The sequence below is a fragment of the Balearica regulorum genome, chromosome 5 (genome assembly GCF_011004875.1).
Source record: "Balearica regulorum gibbericeps isolate bBalReg1 chromosome 5, bBalReg1.pri, whole genome shotgun sequence".
Classification (NCBI taxonomy): domain Eukaryota; kingdom Metazoa; phylum Chordata; class Aves; order Gruiformes; family Gruidae; genus Balearica; species Balearica regulorum.
In genome coordinates, this window is record NC_046188.1 from 1280619 (window position 1) to 1300404 (window position 19786).

At 46.7% G+C, this 19786-nt stretch overlaps 1 protein-coding gene across 2 annotated transcripts; it reads right to left on the reverse strand.

Moving 5' to 3' along the window:
- Nucleotides 1-5735: 5735 nt before the first annotated feature.
- KLHL28 (kelch like family member 28) lies at nt 5736-19772 on the reverse strand. Of its 2 annotated transcripts, XM_075753130.1 has the most exons (5): nt 19625-19772; nt 16198-17096; nt 13280-13723; nt 10332-10540; nt 5736-9690 (listed from the first exon to the last, which is right to left on the reverse strand). In XM_075753130.1, exons 2-5 carry the CDS (start codon nt 17094-17096, stop codon nt 9527-9529), a joined length of 1716 nt encoding a protein of 571 aa, XP_075609245.1. In that variant the 5' UTR covers nt 19625-19772; the 3' UTR covers nt 5736-9526. The 2 variants fall into 2 exon arrangements, with proteins under 2 accessions (XP_075609245.1, XP_075609246.1); XM_075753131.1 differs by lacking the exon at nt 10332-10540 and having other exon boundaries at nt 5736-6374.
- Between the last annotated feature and the right edge of the window lie 14 nt (nt 19773-19786).

Here is a 19786-nt window from a genome sequence, read left to right on the forward strand (position 1 = left end):
GCTCAAAGCTCAGCATCCGGCACTGTCTAGTGGCTGTTTCTGTGTTTCACGTTGTAATTGTAACCAGTATTACTGTCTTTTTCAGTTTATTGTGGGTGAGGGTGAGATAACGCGGCGTGAACGGGGTCTCCCCAAAGAGCCTGGCTCTGCCCGGGCACCCTCTGCCACCAGCACCTCTCCCAGGACCCACAGTCCCACACGGCCTGGGCAGCACACGTGTCCCCCGCGGATGGACACGTCTGCAACCAGCCCTTATTTCTGGTTTGGTTTGCCTCCTCATTTTAACCTTTCTCTGCTTTAAAAAAACACGCTAGCTTGTCTTCTGGGAACCTCCGACCTTTGCTGTTTGAAGCGTGAAAGCCTTTCTCTGTGCAAACGCTGTCGGACCCGGGAGGAGGGCCCAGCAGCGGCACCGGGCGCCGGCACCGTGTGCGGCACGGCGTGCCGTCCTGGCAGGCACGGGGCAGCCGGTGCCGGGGGCAGCCCGGCAGCAGGGCGGATAATGTCATCGGCGATATGACGGCTTTCTGCGGGGAGGCATGGACTGACTGCGGGGAGCTTGATTTTAAAATTCAGCAGATGATAACATTCTCTGCAAGGCGTAAAACACAAATTGCATAACATCAAATGTGTTTTCCACCGCTCCTGCTACTTTTTAGGCGGCATCAATATTAAAAAGCCCGCAGGAGGAAGGGCTGAGAGCAGAGCGCAGGAGAGGGAGATCGAGGCTGGCGAGCAGGAACAAGGGGGATGGAGAAACCCAGCTCCCCGCTGTACCCAGCCGGGCTGGCTTCGCAGCGCTGGTGGGCAAGGCTCCCTGGAGGAAAAGCAGCCTGACAGAGGAGGTGCAGCCTTCTCCAACCTTTAAAGAAAAATTGGGGAAAAAACGAAGCCGCAGCTCAGCTGCTTCCATGCTTTAAGGCCCGTGGGTGGCACGCAGAGCGTGGTGAGGCGGTGGGGGGTTTGCAGCCCGGGGCAGGCACCCCTTCCCTCTGGGGACACCCGCTCGGACCAGGGATCCGCTCTCTCACTCCACGAACGCTGCGCAGAGCGGGAAGCAGTTGGCTCCAGCGCGGACAGCCGCAGGGATTTCTGTCCTCCCAGGCTCCTGCTGTAGGACAGAGCACCCCGACAGCCGGGAGGGCAGGGACCCGCTGCCTGCCCGCTCCCTGCCTGCACCAACCGAGGCAGAACGCTCCCCGCCACCAGCAGCGGCACTGGGCACCTCTTGCTTTGGTCTTGTCGTGTACCGAGACATCTTCTCGCAGCTCGCGGGGCGTGCAGCGCGTGTGTGCGTGCGTTATTCCCACGGGCAGGGCAGGCAGTGAGGGGCAGCCAAGTCCCAGCTGGAAGCGGCCGCCGCCAGGAGCCTTTATTACCTTTCCCTCCAGCCGCAGCATCTGTTTTGGGGCAGAACTGCGCAGAAACGGTTGCAGGCAATTTGTGTATTATTACCTGCTCTGAGGCTTCGCTCCCACCCGCGGCCTGGCTCTTACCTTCAAATCGCCCCTGCGGCCCCGGCTCATTGCTGTGGCTGGAAAACAGGCAGCGGCTGCCCGGACAAGGCAGCAGAGCCGCGTTTGTGCTCGGGAGGCTGCGTTCAGCTCCGCTCGGCCTCCTCTGCTTGCAGGAGAGCTCGTGCCTGGTGCTGCGTTATTTCCACGCTGTTCCGTTCGGTGCTGACTTCCAGCGGCGTTTGCCTGCTTGATTTGCGCATCAGCCGGGCGATTCCCCTGCTTTGGCTCAGGCCTGGCGCCCGCAACTGAGAAGAGACAGCGGCAAGCTTCTTTTAAAAAAACTACCATGAGAGCTGCCGCATCACAAACTGATGTAAAAGGATGCTGGCTGCTTGCGTAGGTAAGGAGACCGTGCTGCGTACAGCTTCCCTGCTTTAAAATGCTTTTCAGATTAAAGATTTGGGGGAGTTTTTGTGTTTTGTAACCCATGTGCCAAAGAGGTGATGCTCAGAGCACAAGGTCAGACACACGCAGTGCGCTACTCCGTTAGTAAAACAAGAGCAGACCCTGCAGCGGTTTATTCACTGGTGCAGGCAGAGGCTGGGGCGTTTGGAGAAAGGCTTTCAACCCTTTTATTCACATCCTCAAATGCCTTCCCTGAAGGAGACAAAACACGTTGTGCCTTTAGGGTGCTGGCGCCAGCACGGGTGACAGGATGGGTCTGTGGGGTCCACAAGTACCCCCAAAGGTTGGACCCTCGAGGTCCTGAGCACCTTCCAGGATGCTGACTGCGATTTGGGGTGCCAGCACCCAGCACGAGGGGAGCAGGCACAGCTGAGCTCCTTGCTCCTGGAAGCACATGCGGACAGACAGTGTTTCGCCGTGCAGCCCAGGCACAGGGGGGTTTGGGGGGGCTGAGCTATGCCTCCTCATTCCTTTCTCTACAACAAAACCCCACACAAATAGCGAATCCAAACGTGGCTCCACGTTACCGAAAGATTTTTTTAATTGGAAGGTGAAAAAAAAGTGGTTTACCATGATGATAGCAGGGCAATAGGCTGGGCTGGGTTTGGCAGCCAAGCAGCTCTCCCCAGCCCCTTTCCCTCCGCCCCAGGTCCTGCTGTCCCACCGTGCTGGCGATCCGGGCAGCTGGGAGCAGCGTCCTGCAGCTCCCCCCTCCCTCCTGACTCCGGTGACCCGCAGCCGGGATGGACCAGGGCTGTTTGCAGGAAAGGTCACAAATACGCAGCTTTTCTCGAAGGGCAGCCAAGCTGATGTTTCCCATTTGTGCAAAACTCAACAGTCCAGTTGTGTTTTGCCTGAAGTCACCCCCCCCCAAACGGTGCTGCTGCTCTCCCACATCAGTGTCCCCTCTCTTTCCAGGCTCTGAGGCTGCCTTTCCTTCTCTCGGCTCGTGGAAGCCTCTTCCCTCAGCTCGTGCATTGGCAGTGATTGCAGGATCACAGAACCCCAGCCTGGTTTGGGTGGGCAGGGACCTCACAGCCCATCCAGTGCCACCCCTGCCATGGGCAGGGACACCCTCCACTAGCCCAGGTTGCCCAAAGCCCCATCCAACCTGGCCTTGAACACTGCCAGGGAGCCAGGGGCAGCCACAGCTTCTCTGGGCACCCTGTGCCAGGGCCTCAGCACCCTCACAGGGAAGGATTTCTGCCTCCCATCCCATCTCCATCTCCCCTCCTGCAGCTTCAGGCCATTCCCCTTGGCCTGTCACTCCCTGCCCTTGGCACCAGCCCCTCTCCAGCTTTCCTGGAGCCCCTGCAGGGACTGGAAGGGGCTCGAAGGTCTCCCCGCAGCCTTCTCTTCTCCAGGCTGAACCAGCCCAACTCTCTCAGCTTTGGATGAGATGGGGCTCCTCCCTGCTCCGTTCACACCCTGGGAACCAACCTGTTCCATCGAGTCCCACTGGGGCACCCGCTCACAGGCAGCTTCACCCCCGCACTGGCACGTTCCTTGGCAATCTGCTGCTGTTGGCAAGGAGAGCATGCTGCAGCCCTTTGGAGATGGGGAGAGGGACTTGATAGGACTTCATTGTCTCTTCACGGTCCCCTTGCTGCCTGCAGTAGCAGTGCAGTTGATAGGTACAGCCATTGCCTTTAGTTTTGCATACACAAAATTTACCCATTAGTAATGCAGAATGGGATCTCTGCGTTCTGCATTGTTCAACAAGCGTGGAGGGATTCTGCAAGGCAAATCCAGGTCCACGTCAGAATGAAATACCTGCTGCATCCTAACGTTCGTGAGGGGCTGAACAACTGCTCTGCAGCCTGGAGGTGTTAGGACTAAAACATGTACCCAAATTGGCAGCTCAGAGCTACTGCGATTTGAATTTTGTCTCCAATTAAATAAAGCACTCAAGCGTGCACTTAGCTCTAACTCTCAAGTAACATCACTGAAAGCAATATCATTTTTCTACTTCAAAATGCACAGGACTTGAATTTCTAATAGCACCACCTAAGAACGCAACCTGCTGTATGCCTCGGGCGGGGGGGAAAGACGTGTTCGTTCTCTGCCGTAGAGAACCAAAGGGCGAAGGCTGTTTCCCTTCTGGCTAACGCCGTTCTACCTGTTCTGAAATACTAAGCGTTGAAACTGGAGCACTCGCCTTTTCCCCTCTCCTTCCCCAGCCCCTGCCGTCCCTTCGGTCACCAGCTGTACCGCATCCTCACCCTGGAGCGTGCCAGCTAAGGGGACGAGGCAGCAAGACGGGCTGCTGCCGCCCGCGTGGCGTCGCGATAACCAGCAGGGCCACGTCACATGGACCAAGGAGGAGATGGGCAGGGGTTCGCCATCAGCCAGCGCAGCGTGTCCCATGAAGGCTGGCTGTGCTCGTACAGGGCACGAGCACGAGGCAGGCAATTACAGCGTAAACTCGGCAAGTTAGCTGAAACAGTAATTTACAATCAAATAAGAAAATGCCAAGAACTCCGTGGTGTGAGAGCACCTCATCAGAACAATCTACACAAATAAAAACAGTACTTTGCCCTCAGGTGCTGAAACAGCCTGGGGGAAGGACGGGTGGCGCGAGGGACGTGGCGCCCCACGCCTGCGGCAGCCAGAGGGGCTGGGGAGTGAGGACAGCAGCGGGCTCCTGCTCGGCCGTCGTTAGCCTTCCCAAGAACACCGCCACCAGAACAGGTATCAATGTGACTCCTCAAGCTAAGAAAAATTGTTTTTCTCTGGGAAGAGGAATAACAGAAGTTACGTGGAATGGCAGGCTTGGTCTGGCCTGACCCATACACTGGATTAGTGCTGTTCCTGCTCCGTTCCGGCTCCCCACCTCCCTCCACCCCCCGGCTGCCGCCCTCACACCCGTGTCACTGCGCAGCTGCCCAGAGCGATGGAGGGGACAGACCTGGTGAGAAGCTGGGGCCGAAAACGGCCCAAATCTGAGGCTCCAGGCAGGTGGGAGCTTGAGTATTTTCCTTTTGTGCCAGTTTCAGCACGACTACGAGTGTAAGAGTCAGTGTTTGCTGTTGAGTTCACAGATTACACGATTACACACATGTTATGGACAGTATTGATGAGTACCTGAGTACCAGCGGTGAACGACATCTCCTACGGCAGTGACCAGAAGCTGTATTCAGGTCTCAGGCAGGAAAGTGAGTTCAGCACAGTAATCCCTTCTCTTAGCTATGTTAAAAAATGAACCATTTCGGTCTGTATTTAGGGGAAGCCAGCAAAAAAAATAATTTCACCACACAACTGCCAAGTCTTAAATTTCCGTTTCACTATCAGAGAGTGAGTGGTGCCTGTTGTTACTCCACGTAAAGCATCACCCGAAGTGAAACCACCACCTAAACCCCAAATGCGAAGAGCTAGCAGTACAAGTACTTAGCTGCAACCTTCGGCGCGGGACAGATGATGTTTCTGCAGTCACTCAGTGCTGCTGGGTCTTCACCAGGAGGGAACAGCTTGTACGGGAGCTTCTAGAGCGGGTTTGTGTTCCTTCCGTGGTTACTGATTCATCAGGGAGACGAGCCACGGCTACAGGGATGGATGGAAAACAGCAAAGCACAAACTAAAATCCTCTTCCGAGGCAGCTCCTAATTCCCATGGGGCAAAGCCCAGTCAGACGGTGGCTGGGCTCAGGGTCTTCCCCCTCCCCACGAAGGGGGAGCATCCTCCTGCTCCAGCTCCCCCGGTTCTGGCCGTTACCCTACAGGGTTGAGGTACGGCCGCCTCTGAGTAACAACTCAGAGCTGCGTTAGAAGACGAAAGCTACAGCGTATTCACATTCGCCATCCAAAGTGTAAAAAATAAGTTTTTCCCCAGGTTTATTTACTAAATTGTTTCACATTCAATGAAATAGTTACAACAATACTTACAGAGCGTTACCACGAGAGCAAACACATTGAGAATGCTACCAAAGACCAGAATGCAGGTTACAGTTATTTCCCTGTTGAACTCAAATGCCACTTTTGTGAACAGGAACAAAACCAGAACATTGCTGCTAAAAAAGATGTACACATAAAACTACTATACGTACACAAAACTAAATATATAATTTTACACTCCCAACCAAAGCACTCCGGTCAAGTCCGAGTACAATTTGGTATTCTCTGTACAATTATTAAATCCTGCTAAAAATTATAGTTTTTCTTGGGTTTAAAATACAGCACAGCGCATAAGGCAAAAAAATAGGAATTATCATCCAGTTCTTCGCGTTTCAGTTAAATATTAAGAATTTAAGGCAAGCTTGGACGTTTTGCATTGTTTCATATCATGAATGGGGACTTACAGATGGCAAATTCACAAAAGCAACACGCTATCTCCCAGAAGTCGTCACCTGTTCGTAACGCGTACTGGGCACAGTCGCCCCTCTAGGTTCCCACTAGGCTTTCTGAGAGAAAAGCATTCCTCGTCGGAGAGACTGTCAAGAAGCTTAAAGATGAGTATCTTAAAAAAAAAAAAGCAGAAATTCAGGAACTGTATGTACATGTATAAACTCATACCCATTTTAAAGTGCTTTACAGATAATCTTGAGTGATTAGGAAAGAGAACTGGATGATAATTTAGAGTTGTATGACATCTTATTGGAAGGTCCTCAATTTTTAAACTGCAAGACAGACATTACGACGAGAGTGCTGTTCTTTAAATGCAGATTCCAGTGGACCGCTGTGTCTGATCTTCCTGTGAGCAAGCACTTCAGTGAACAGGAACGGAAAATGAAGACGGCATCATTTCAAGTGACACGGTCCCTAGGTTGGGATGCTCTTCGATCCGTTTCTAGCTAAACAGTTCATCGCGTAACAGCAGTTTATTTCATTGGGTATTTTTCCTTATTCTTCATACCAAGCCCGCCTGCTAAAAATTGTTTATGCTGCTCTCTGAAATTTAGGAATACCACATTACACAACGTGGGGTCCATCTCTATGACCTAGTTTAACATTGCCACTGCCTAGGGAAAGGGAGTAAAACTTTTTGCAATTCTAAGTGCTCTGACTTCCGTAAACAAAAGATGTTTATATAAACATTGAACAACCATCCATATCACCCTGACCTACGGGGGGTCTGTTCTGATGAAGTCAAAACTACTCCTATACCTTGCACCACCTTGTACTAACTGAAGAGGGTTTACTAATACTTCCAACCAGAACACGTATATGAGCATCTTCATTCATGGAGACTGCAGTTAAACTCCAAGAGGTATGGTATATATTGAATGCATGGAAAGTCTCCTATCAATAAAAGGCATAAACTGAAGTAAGGAATTTTTGTGGGGTTTTTTAATATTAGTTTGTTAAGCATCTTTATCTCTGGTATATATTGGAAAATATGATAATCAACAGCATCTGTGAAACGAACTGAAAAGTAAACCAGCACACGTGCATTTACCTGAACGGGAGGAGAAGGCAATCCACGCCACAGGCTGGAACAGCTCCCTCAGCCCCCAAACCTGCTCCCCGTCCTTCTCCCCACACACAAACATGCAGCATACAACCATGGAGCTACTTGCGTCCTAGTGACAGATTCACTGGAATAATTAAATTAGGCTATTATTGCTATATAACTAGAATCCTTAGTGGGTCAAAAAAACTGCTTTGAAAGCTCTGAAATTGTTAATTTTATTTGCTTTTAAAATCCTGCTTAATTCCATCAAATTTGAAGAATACGTGCAGGATTTTATAATCTGTGCAAACGCCTGTTATCTGTGAAGAACGTTTGATGGTGAGAACACCCTCGTCTCCTTGACTGTATCAGATCTGAACGTTAGCGTATGGAAGAACAAGGAACACCACTGCTTGCCTGGCTGCAACGAGCTTTGCAGGAACTTAGAATAAATCAAGTACACTCAGCAACCTCCACTTAGCATACTTAGAAATGGCTTTTAAAGCAACTATTTCAAATATTATTGCACCTTCAAAAATAATACTATATGGGCTTGAAAAACAAGGGGAAACAAACATTAATTTAACATGTCAAAACAAAGGGAAAATAACTCTAGAGGCAGAAAAATTTTTCAGTACCAGGCCTGGCAATACACATACAGACATCAAAACAGAAATTCAAGATAACCATGACTCCTAGTTAAAATCAGAAGACAAACCAAAACATTCTAAATTAGCTAAAATTCATATTTATTTGGTCATCTATTTTAAATAATAGTTATAACCCATAGCATCACTTTCTATTATCTGCCCAAATTTTCACTAAGTTTAGGGCTATCACAAAAATTATCTCTCTTGAGATCCCGGTCAGTCAGAAGAACCGACCGTCAGTACTCTGTTACGCAGGAGACTCACTCGGGGTGAGCAAGTCTGCCCCGCGCTTTTCATTCACTGCAACTCATGTTAAAGGCAAGACTGTCTGAAGAACCCCAGGCAGGACCTCACTGTTCACTCCCTATTTAGGTATTTGTGAGAACAGGAACAATAAACACAGATCTTCTGGGGAAAAAAAAGAAAAACCAAAACGTAGAGCTCATTCAGTACATCGTGTTATTCTTGACAGTTTTCATAGGCACGAATGTATCAAGCAAACAAAAAACCACTAGAACAAAACAATCATGCTTTATGCATACTGCACTAAAATCAGTAACAGCCTTATCGTTAAGTCCTACATTTAGCACCATTTTTGTATCTGAACACTCTGAGAAAGCAATCATACATTCTTTTAAAAAAGGAAGTTATACGGAATACGGACACAAGTGCGCTTGGGAGAAGGATGGGATGGATTCATTTTTGAGTATTTATTTTACATCTTGCTATGAATGCTGCTGTGGCATCTGCCGATGCACTACTGCTGTCATTTTTCCTTGCATTACAGTTGAAAACGCACAGCAGATTAGTAAGATTAAGTCATTTAATCTAGCACTTATTTATCCACAAAAAGAAAATATACGGGAAAGTTAAAAATGTGATTTCTCTTCAGCAGATCCAAAAATTTCGTTAAGAGGCAAGAAATATGCCTTGCAAATGTCTTTAAGGAGTTACTCATCACCATCCCAGCCCTCCTACCAGTAAGCAGGTAACAAAGGAGAGTGTACAGGCAACATACTATGGCATTTATTATTTACAGACCTTGAGATACAGAAACAAGGCAGCCCTTTAGTTACTGTTCATAAAAAAAATTATGAAGCACTGGCATTTTCTTAATATGAAGACACAACCAGACAACAATCAGCAAAGTGTCCAGGCACACGCCACATTCACACATCTCTCGCCCCAAGCACAGTAAACTTCATGTCTCATAGTAGGCAGGAGGAAGAGAGAAAAGCTCTAGGAAGTGAAAGGGTTAGATATACAGTAAGATTTCTAATCATATCCCAGGCATGTACAGTACTCTCTAGAATTCACTGCCACTAACAGGACGCTACCTAACCCCAGCTGGTAATAAGCTTTGCATTCCTTCTGCCCGTGTCACTAAAGTAACAAAGGCCAATTACCGGAAGAGAACCAACCCTTCCTCGCTTCAATCCCAACTTTACCACTTTCTTCCGACTTTCTCACTTCAGAAAACGCAGCTTATGGTCTCCACCAGCAGGGTTCATTTTCAAGCAGACAAAGCTCCATCTTTGCATCAGGTCCGTAAACGCATCCTGCCTTTCATCAAAGTGCAGTCAAGCCAAAATTGCATCGACAGTACATCATCCCAGCAGAGTCCAGCCAGGTATCCGAGATGGGATCGTACTTCTGTACAGTGTTCAGATAGGACGACCCTGAATGACCTCCAACTACATAAAGGTAATTATCAATTACAGCTGCACCAACTCCTTTGGGAAAGAAGAGGAAAAAAAAAAAAGTTGCATGATCACCAACTTTAGAAGCAAGTAGTATTTCTGGTCCTAATTTGACACCCCCCCCCACGCCCTGAAGGCTGAACAGACAAGTTCTCACAGCCTCCCCTGCTTTGGGTTGCCTTTAAAGAAAACGTGTGTAAATGAAGAATTGTTCTCTGTTTGGGTCTTACACTCCTTTCTGACTCTTCTCGCGCCCTTTCCTATGACAAAGTAACGCTCTTCTGTCCCAGTGCTCCTTGTCAGGGAGGCAGAAGAGAGGACGCGCTACTGAGCCGCAACATAAACTAAAATACAATAGAACAGTAGCCACAGAATTGCTGAAATTCACTCAAAATTAATGGCAAAATAGAAGATAAAGTAGAAATATTACTTCCTATTATTTTTGTTACAGCCCAGTATTAATAAAAATAAACCGGACTGTAATAAAAATTAGAGAAATAAACAGTCATTTTTTCACAGAGCTGATTAAGTGACCTGTGGTTCAATTCACAGACAAAGTACAATGCTCTGCAGAGAAGTCACTGCAGCTTTACTGCAGCTTCTCTCAGGTCAAACGGCAGTTTATATCTGAAAGGATATCCAAGTTACCTGCTGAGAGTTTCGTACGTCCCTACCTGTTCTGGGTTCCTTCATGGGTCGACACACAGTCCACTGATTTTGATGAGGATCGTATCTCTCAATGCTCGATAAGTGAGACACACCATTGTGTCCACCTACTACAAAAATGAAGCCCAGCATGGCACCGACACCAAAGTTTATTCGTTTATCAGCCATTGAAGCTACTGTCTCCCAGGAGTTTTTACTGGGATCGTAACGCTCCATGCTGCAAATGCAAACAAACAGCTCATGAGGCTTGAATTGCAGTGGCATTTGAATTTCACTCCACATGAAATCTGCATTTGTCAGAGGCACATCCAGTTCTGCCAACCAGTATTACCGCGCGTAGGAATCATGCAACACAAAGAAAGAGCGCTTCTGTCAATGAAAAATTCTGTGTTGTGGTTGCTGTGTACTACCTAGCACAAGAAATTCCAGCCAGTGTTACCACCATCAATCCCATCCCAGTGCCCTCAGAAAACTCAAAGCACCTGGAGGTTCTGCACAGAGTGTTGCCAAAAAGCAGTTTTAAGGTATTTCATCCTGCCAGTGACTGCAGTTCAGCCACTTCTCCAATGTCCTCATGCCACTACCCTGGATCTTCAGGGTACATATTGAAACAAAGCAAGATTTTTCAAAGCTGGCCTCAGAACTGAAAGCTCTTTCAAGGATGACTGCTGCCATTTATAAAAAAAAAGCGACTCATGAAAAACTGAACACAATGCAGACCTGAAGTGTATTATTTGGGTAACACATCAAATCAAAAACTTCCTTAAGGCTTGACTGAAAATGACAGAGCAAAAAAATGCAGAGAGTGTATCCCTCAGGAAAAGCAGTAGATCAAAACACTAAGTACAGAAGAGGCCTTCAGGATAAAATGGAAATGAATTATCATCGTCATCATTATTTTTTTTAATCACTGGAGCTGTACAGATGGTCAGAGTCATTAATACACTCACAGCACGTAGCCATTCCCTGTCCAAAGTGTGGCTTCAGCGGCATGAGGGGGGCAGAAAAGAGGGGAAGAGAAAATGAGCAGCACTACAGAGTCGGAGAAAAGGTGCTTAATTACACAGCACTGAGCTTTCTTTCAACGCTAGAGCTTGTACGAGTCTAGCGACTGTATGGCATGGCATATTACTCGCACCCTTGAATAATCAATAAACCCAAAATTACTCAATAGAAAGTAAATTAAATTTTAAAAGGCAAATAATGAAATATCGGATTCTAGCAAGACTACAGGAGCTGCTGGCAATCCCTCCTGACTGAGGAACACAGATGTGGCACAAGGAGTGAGACTGCTGCAGAGTTTTAACGCTGTTAAGAGCTTTCCCCTTAAAGGTACCAGCCTGTTGAAGTCATTTCCTGCGACTCCAGTGACAAGTCCCACATTTCCTGAAAGGGGGTTACCGCGTTCACCTTTCAAAGGCCTGTGTGCACACTGAGCGTTGGACTTTGGGGAACCACTTCTGGCAAGAGCAAGGGCCTGATCATCTCCCTTTTTTACGGGCTGTGCAACAAGGCTGCGGTGGAGTGAGCACCCAGAGGTCCCACCACAACTCCACGATCTACTCCGCTACCGACTTTGCTTCATCTCCCGCTAAAGCTGGTAGTTCTGTACGGTACAAAGACGGTATGGAGCTAAGAGTGACCACACAGGACAACAGTGCAGCTAAATTATTCTGAGTCAAATTCCCATGTGAAGAAATCCTAGAGTCACCCAAAAAACTTTTAGAGATGGCTTGTCTATTAAGTATTTCAACTGCTATTACAGTTCATAATTTAAACTATAAGAAATTAGAATAATATCACTTTAAGTTTTATAAAATCCTGTCACAACCTCACCAAACAGTTTAACTTATTGCCGCTTTGTATTTCGGTAATTTAAAAAATCATTTGCATTTTCCAAATGAAAACTACTTTGCTATACTTTCCTATTTGGAAATCAATCCCTTCACAAACTGTTTTACTTTTTATACTTGATACGTTTTTATGTAAGTACAATTAATGACTAGCGCAATGTTGTTATACTACACTGTTAAACAATCAATGCATCCCTTCCTATAAGCAAGATCTTCATTTTCATTCTTTATTCAGCTATTTAGACTTGTAGTTTATTAATTTGCTTCCTGGATGGACATACAGTTGACGTGTTTCTGTTTTTTGAAGAAAAGAGTATAAGTGATTTCTTTGCATAACGAAATGCCCCCGCCCATCCATACAGAGCGATGTGGAACAGAACAATTAAAGAGCACGCTGGTACCAGGAAACCTCTTGTGAACACAGGGTCTGAAGCAAGCCCACCTCTACCCAGGAGCCAGACCAGTAACCACCTCCTGAGCTTTATTATTATCATTAAGACTGCTTTAAGATTCCACCTGAGGTGCATATTTATTTTGTCTATATTAAGCACGTGAACAATTCTATCCATTTCAAATCAGCGTTTTAAACATTAAGTTACCACACATCCTAATATTTTGCAGGCTTGAGGTACAAGGATTCACAGAGCACTGGCGTGGTGCTAAGCGAGCCCCTGCCGAGAGCTCAGTAACTGAGGAGCAGCACCATGACACGGACACAAGGACGCTGCCTTGGGGGCTGAGCAATACCCCCACACAACAGTGATCTGCTGAGTTAGCTAGCCCGAGTGTCTACAAGGTCAAGTGTCTCGCTTAGTAACATGCATCTGTGTCTTTACTGTTTTCCCTTCTTAAGGATTTAAAAAAAACCAAAACCAAACCCAAACAAACCACCTCTGAGCTGGAACACTTAAAGATAAATTAATATAAAGATTTCCCAGCTGAATCACCAGACTGGTACTGCAGAACAAGGATTAATGAGGTCCACTGTGGGTTACCAATCTATCTCAGAATAATCTTTAATTGGCTGCCGAACACAGGCTCAACCATGAGTTTTGCTGATTTCCCGCTTATGATGTCGAGCTACACACATCAAAAGCACGTACCTGTTCATATGGGCAGGACCGTAGCCACCGATGGCATATATCATTCCATCCAAGACAGCTGCAGCAAAACAACTTCTGGTTTTGTTCATCGGGGCCACCAGCTGCCATTCCTTCACTTTGGGGATGTATTTCTCTACAGTTCGTAAATAAGACTGCCCATCATAGCCACCTAAGGCGTAGAGCTCTCCTGCCAGAACTACCACTCCCAGAGTACTCCGGCTCTCAAACATCCTTTCGAGAGATGTCCAAGTGTTCTTATCGGGGTCCCAGCACTCAACTGAATTCTCATGCTTTCGGTAACTGATGCCTTGACACACGTGGGTTGCGATCCCTCCTACAACATATATTTTCTGGTCTAGGGCACATACTCCAAATTCATAGCGGGGAATGCTAAGAGGTGCCAGGCCTATCCAGGAATCATTCTGGGGAAAATACATTTCAACGCTGAAACAGAAAAACAAAGATTATGTGAGTAAACCTAACCTTCTGAAGCTCTGTGACGTGCAAATAGGCATCAAGGAACACAGTTTTGAGAGTATTTTATATGTCCCATCTGACGTTTGCTGTTCTTTGCAACAGCCCAAACATAAACTAAAATCAAATGCTGTTTACTGTCCTAAAGGGTTAAAACCCACAGCGTACAGTGTGATGCAACAACACAGCAAGTAGCCACGGCATCCAGTCTGAGACCTGAAATGATGAATTTTGAAAGCACAAACCAGGCAGATTATGGAGAAGACAGGGCACCATTGTGGATTGTGCCAGAGAAGACAATACAGTGCTGATGCCACAGTAGCTCTTGGATGTAGACCGCGATCGGGGTAAGCTAAAAATACAAACCAAAAGGATGACAAGGGCAAACCAAAGAAAAAAGTCAGAACAACCACAGAGGTAGGAGAGAGAGAGAAAAGGAGAATTAGAGAGGGGGAAGCACATGCCTATATATAAGTACAAACATACATTTACAAAGTACAATTAGTAGTACAATACATATTTGACATGCACTGTATAATTTAGATGAGATGTCAAAGTAGAACAAACTAAATTGAAAAAAATCTGTTTTCAAAATACTGCTTATTTGCATTTTCTTTTAATTCTACTCAGTGTTAAAATGTGGCAACTCTAGCCTATCACGTAAAAAGCCGAGTCAATCTATCTAAATGGTTTAGTTAATACATTACTTACATGACTTATATCTAGGACACAGGAAATATGATCTGTTCAAAAAACATACAAAAAAATGAAGCTGCTGGAGAGCAGATAGCCACTGACAAAGAACCAGAGGCAGGGACTCCTGAAACCCCAGAGTGGCTCTTGACAGCAGCAGCCCAGCTAGGAAAGAGCCCCGCTAAATATATTCTAAGTGGCTAACCAAGTGAAAAAATGGCCTTCCTATAAGTACAAATGAAAAGTAGAACGAGAATAGTGGAATTAAGGTTTCCTGCCTCATAATTTTAATTGGATTAGGAATTACTTGTTTAAACGATCTGTGACTTTTTTTTGGTGTGTGCCAGGAGCAATTGTTTAAACTTAAGTATGAACTGAAACAACAGTTTAGGAAAGACTAACATAAATAATAGATTAAGGAAATTTTTGTATGCATTAAAACATGGTTAATAGTAGTAAAGAGTATTTTTGATTAAAAAAAACCAACAAGACAATCCAAACTACATTGGTACGTAATATTGTTACAATCATTGAAGAAACTGTGAAAGAAACAGCTGAAGAATATCAGAGGACTCCTGTACTCACTCAAACACATTTTTTTATTAAGCACAAACCCCCTTTATTTAAATCTATAAACCCAACAATTCCCAGTCCCAACATTTAGTTTACTATCGCTCCCTATTATCAGGAAAGCTAACCTCAAATAACTCTGACAACATCTCTAAACACAGGGAAAAAGAACACACAGATCTTCCCAGGTTTTTAAGTGTACGTATAAGTATGCAAGCATGGAACTGCCACAGCAAAGAAAGTCTCGGAGCAAATATCACCCCAGAATTCAGCCGTAGAACCAGTGCGGGTAGTCTGCCTTAATGCAGAAAACATTTACTGCGTCGATAAGGGTGCACCCAACATCAGAGCGTGACCTGTGCGTGCACAAGCGTGCGTAGATCTGCAGACCCACACACAGCTTAACTGCCATTTCTGAAAATGGTAATAAACGTTAAAAATAAACCCAACCATACCAATATGGGGAAGAAAGCTATTCTGCTCTCTACTACATTCCTTTTGCTGACGTGACTGGCCTCAGGGATGTAACAAACTACTCTGGTAACTGAAGAGGAGGTTCATTCTGAAAATCGGTTACAGACAGATGGGCACTTACCTGTTTCTGCACAGACAGGGACATCTGCTCAGTAGGAGACAGTAAAGTCATGACTACATCAAGATCAAGAACATGACATTGCTAAGAATTACCTCTTCACTCTTCTCTGATTAAGTCTGTTTTAATTCCAAGAACTTTTGAGTTCTTGGGAAGCGTATTTTTCATATATTAGGTTAAATTTTATGATTTGATTGTCCGGAATAACAGTAGATCAGGGAAAATTATGTAAAATGAAAATACCTGAAAGGATAAAGTAGCAGCATATAAACTTTCATTAACCACTTTTATTAACCAAATGCTCGATCAACAGAATTAGAAGAATAAGATTTTATAGCTATTTGCGCTGGTACAAACAAAGACTGTAACATTGAAGATTACTCATGAAATCAAAAAGCATTTTGAATTCAGTGCTAGTTCTTGTTCAAAAAAAAAAAATCTACTCAAGAGTTCTTATGAAGGAAAGCATTAACTGCAGTCCTGCAATGCACAGCTCTTCAAAGATTGTCTTAATCCCGACCCAGAGCGAAAACAAACATGCGTGGACATCACACCACTCAAGTGCCACAACGACTTTACTATCACTTACCTTTCCAGACATGCAAACAGTCCAGCTTTTCCTCCTACGGCACAAAGAACTTTAGGAGCACAGCGAGGTCGTGTCATCAACATGGTCTGGTGGGAAAGTCTGTGTTCAGGCATGAAGTGGTATTTTAGGGCCTCATTCAGCAGATGTTTACAAGTATGGTCATCACGAATGAGATGGTTTGCTTCATACAACCTCGTCAGAAACTTAACGCTCAGCAGTGGCAACCGAACGCAATGGAGCAGCTGGGCTAAGTACTTCTGTCGCTCCTGCACATCGTATTTGATCCAGGACTCTAGTGCATAAAAAACGGTTTCTTCTGTCACGACATTCAAGCAGTCATTGGAAACAATTTCATCCAATTCAGAATGCGTAAGCTCAAAAAATTCTTCTGTCTGACAAACATCTTCAAAGTTTTGACAAATGTACTTGTTAGCAGCCAAGTAGAGGTCATGGCAGCCATAGGTCTCTGCAAAACGAGAAATCCCGATGCAGTTGCCAGGATCAAGCTGGCTTTCAAGAAACGCGCAACACTCCTTCACTACCAGTTTGATCTGGAGAAGATTCGCAGCTGGAAGAAGCGACTCTACAGTGTCTTGTGAGATAAACACAGTTCCCGTGTAGGCATACTCCACGATGGCCTGCAGGGCTGCCTCGTCAATGCACTGGAACTCCACCTCCGAGTTCTCCTTCTCGGAGAGGTTCCCAGTGAACATGGCTTTGAAGTACGGACTGATGCTGGCAAGCACCACTTTGTGGGCATGGATCTTGACATCGCCGACTCTAAGGATAATGTCACAGAGCTCGTGATGTTGGCGAAGGAGGTTCAAGCCTTGCAGAAGCTGTTCAGAATGCAAGTGGGTTACGTTGGCAAGCATGTAGGTTGGAGACGACTGGTCCATCTGTGACAAACAGAATTTTTAACGCATTACTCAGGGCTTCATTTCAATAGCTTCGTTACTCATGTTACTTAGGCACGCCATACATAACGTTTAAAAAATATTTTTCCACTTTTGCTTTTATCTTAATTAGGTTTATTACTTTCCAATTTACTTTTCCAATCCTTATGCGCTATGCTTTTTCATGCAAGTTAAATCCAGGGCAATCAAATGTTTATTAATAGCGTACACTACATTAATCTTTGACTTAAAAAAAACCCAACCACCACCACTTTTTTTTTTGTTCTGGAGTAAAATGCACATTATCTGAAGCATTGAATACATAACAAGATTCTACATCAGGTATTTGAAAGAACTGAAGAGTGACTGAAATAAAAATAAACAGAGATAAATAAAGGTGAGCCAGGGAGCGAGTCCCAGGTGGAGCACCCTGGTGTCTATCACCATTTCCATGTCCTCACAGCACCGGCAGCTACCCACACTCCCTAACATCACTAGTAAGAGCAGAGAGAAGGATCCTCGCTCCTACCTACAGCTCCACAAAACCCCCAAACACTTCTTCCAAAAAGTTTTAGTTTGCATCGTGACACTCGAAGGCACTCCGATACCTGCTCTAATTTCAGTACCATTAAAATTCAAATGATGCTGCCCACCACTACGTGTTGGAGAAGCAGTTCTGCAGTTCTTTATTCCAACTGAATTATTATACCAGTGAGAGGGTGGAGGGTATGGATGTGTCAGGATCCTGGACCACGAGGAAATATAACTATTGTTCTACAGAGAACACTGCAACCATCCAATATCTGAACTGAAAGCTGATTTAATTTTGATTTGCTAAACGACTACACAAACTTCAAGATCTCACTTCTTTTATCTTATTATTAAGAAGTTCATCATTTTTACAGCTTCTTAACTGACATCTAATTTACAGTGAGCCTACTTACAAAGTGCTTCATCTGAAAGAATAAAATTAGTTGCCAACATTTAAATACAGAACATAAAAGCACTGACAGAGAAGTGAAGGCTTACAGCTAGGGATAGGAAACCTCCTTCCCATTAACAGGTAAGTAAGCTCATCCCTATTACAACCCTATACTGGGAAAAAAACCCCATATCTAGAAAGTATTTTAAGCATATCTGCAAAAGGCAAGATTCCATACAACATTTTCCATATAACAACATCTTTGCAGCACAAATTGGGGGAGGGGAGGGGTTGGGGGGCTGTTCAGCACCTAAAACATTTTTCTTTTCCGTTTGTGTTTGCACTCAGTTCATAACTTTTTTGTCGTATATGCAGAAATCATAAAACATAAGGTAACACCAAATGGAAGGATAAAGGAATGGTTACAGTTCAGATGCAAAACCTGTAAAAACAGTTATAAATAACTACTGACAAGTTATTCCACAGAGGTAAAACTTTTTGTACCAACTCGGTAGAGATGCCTACTGCTGTATCTCACACGCCTCCTGCACGGCAATGCTCGCCCACACCACATATTTGCATGGATTTATTTTATTGTAGAGCAAGAAATCAGTAGCTGGAACACTAACCAGCCCCGAAGAGCAACGTACGCTAGTCCAACCATTCGTGCTCACAACACAAATCAGACGGTTGCCCCCAAGCTCTGGACTATCAGATCCTTTTCACAGCCTGTCGGTAAAACTTATCTTGAACAGCAAGGAAAGAGTTATTGGAAATAAAAAGGCCAACCACAAATGTAGCTACCCAAGCTGCTTACTGAAGGTTTTTACTCTTGTAAAACCCGCGGTATGTGCCGATGCCCGGTAAGCGATGCAGAGCACAGCCTTTTCTTTCTGTGAAACCAGCAGGAAGAGCTCCAGGCACGGTTCTGTTTCGAGGCAGCATTTAAGCGCTCGCCAGCTCCTTATTTACATCACAAATCGGCTGGAGCCGGTACGCGGCTCGGCTAGTTTTGTTACTCGCTGGAGAGCGGAAAACCTCAAGCGCACCCGCCCCGAGTGCCGGGCTAACTTTGGCCCTAAACACCAACCCCCACCTTCTGCCCGCCGAAAACGTGCGAGAAGGAACTCGCAAGCACCGCGCCTCTCGGTTAGGGCACGGTACGCTCTCCACGGCGCTGCGCTGGGCTCCAGCCCGCCCGGCTGGCGGGGCGGGGGCGCGGGCGGAGGCGGGGCGGGGGCGCGGGCGGAGGCGGGGCGCCCTGCGGAGGAGCGCAGCGCTTAGAGCCCGGCGGTGCCTCTCCCCGCCTGCCGCCTCCTCCGCGGGCGGCCTGAGGGAACCGGCGGGACGGGGATCCGTAGCCCTGCGCGCCAGCCGCCGCCAGCCGCGGGACTGCCGGGACGGGGCGGACGCCCTTCCGCCACCGCTCCTGTTTATCAATACCTTCCGCGGGCGGCACCCCCCCCGCCCCACCCCCGGCACTTGAGGCCGCTCCCACCGCACAGCGCGGCGCCGCGGAAACGCCACCGACACCGAGGCGGCTCCGGCCGGGCCGGACAGAGTCGCTCGGCCGCGGGGACCCGCTCCGGTGGGGCAGGGCCGGGCTCACCTGAGGGCGGGGGTGGCGCAGGCCGCAGCGAGGCCCGGCCCGCGGTACCCGCAGCCTCGCTCGCCTCCGCTCGTACGGCAGCGCCCGGCAGCAACACGCGTCACTTCCGGGCGCCGCCGCCCCGCGCCCGCTCCCAATCAGCGGCGGGGAAGCGCCGCGCAC

Coding starts and splice junctions, on each gene's coding strand:
- KLHL28 (XM_075753130.1), bottom strand. CDS start 17,096: ATGGACCAGTCGTCTCCAACCTACATGCTTGCCAACGTAACCCACTTG. Junction 13,724..16,197: donor CTGTTTGCATGTCTGGAAAG/GTAAGTGATAGT, acceptor TTTCTGTTTCAG/CGTTGAAATGTATTTTCCCC. Junction 9,691..10,331: donor CATGAAGGAACCCAGAACAG/GTAGGGACGTAC, acceptor TCTTTCCCAAAG/GAGTTGGTGCAGCTGTAATT.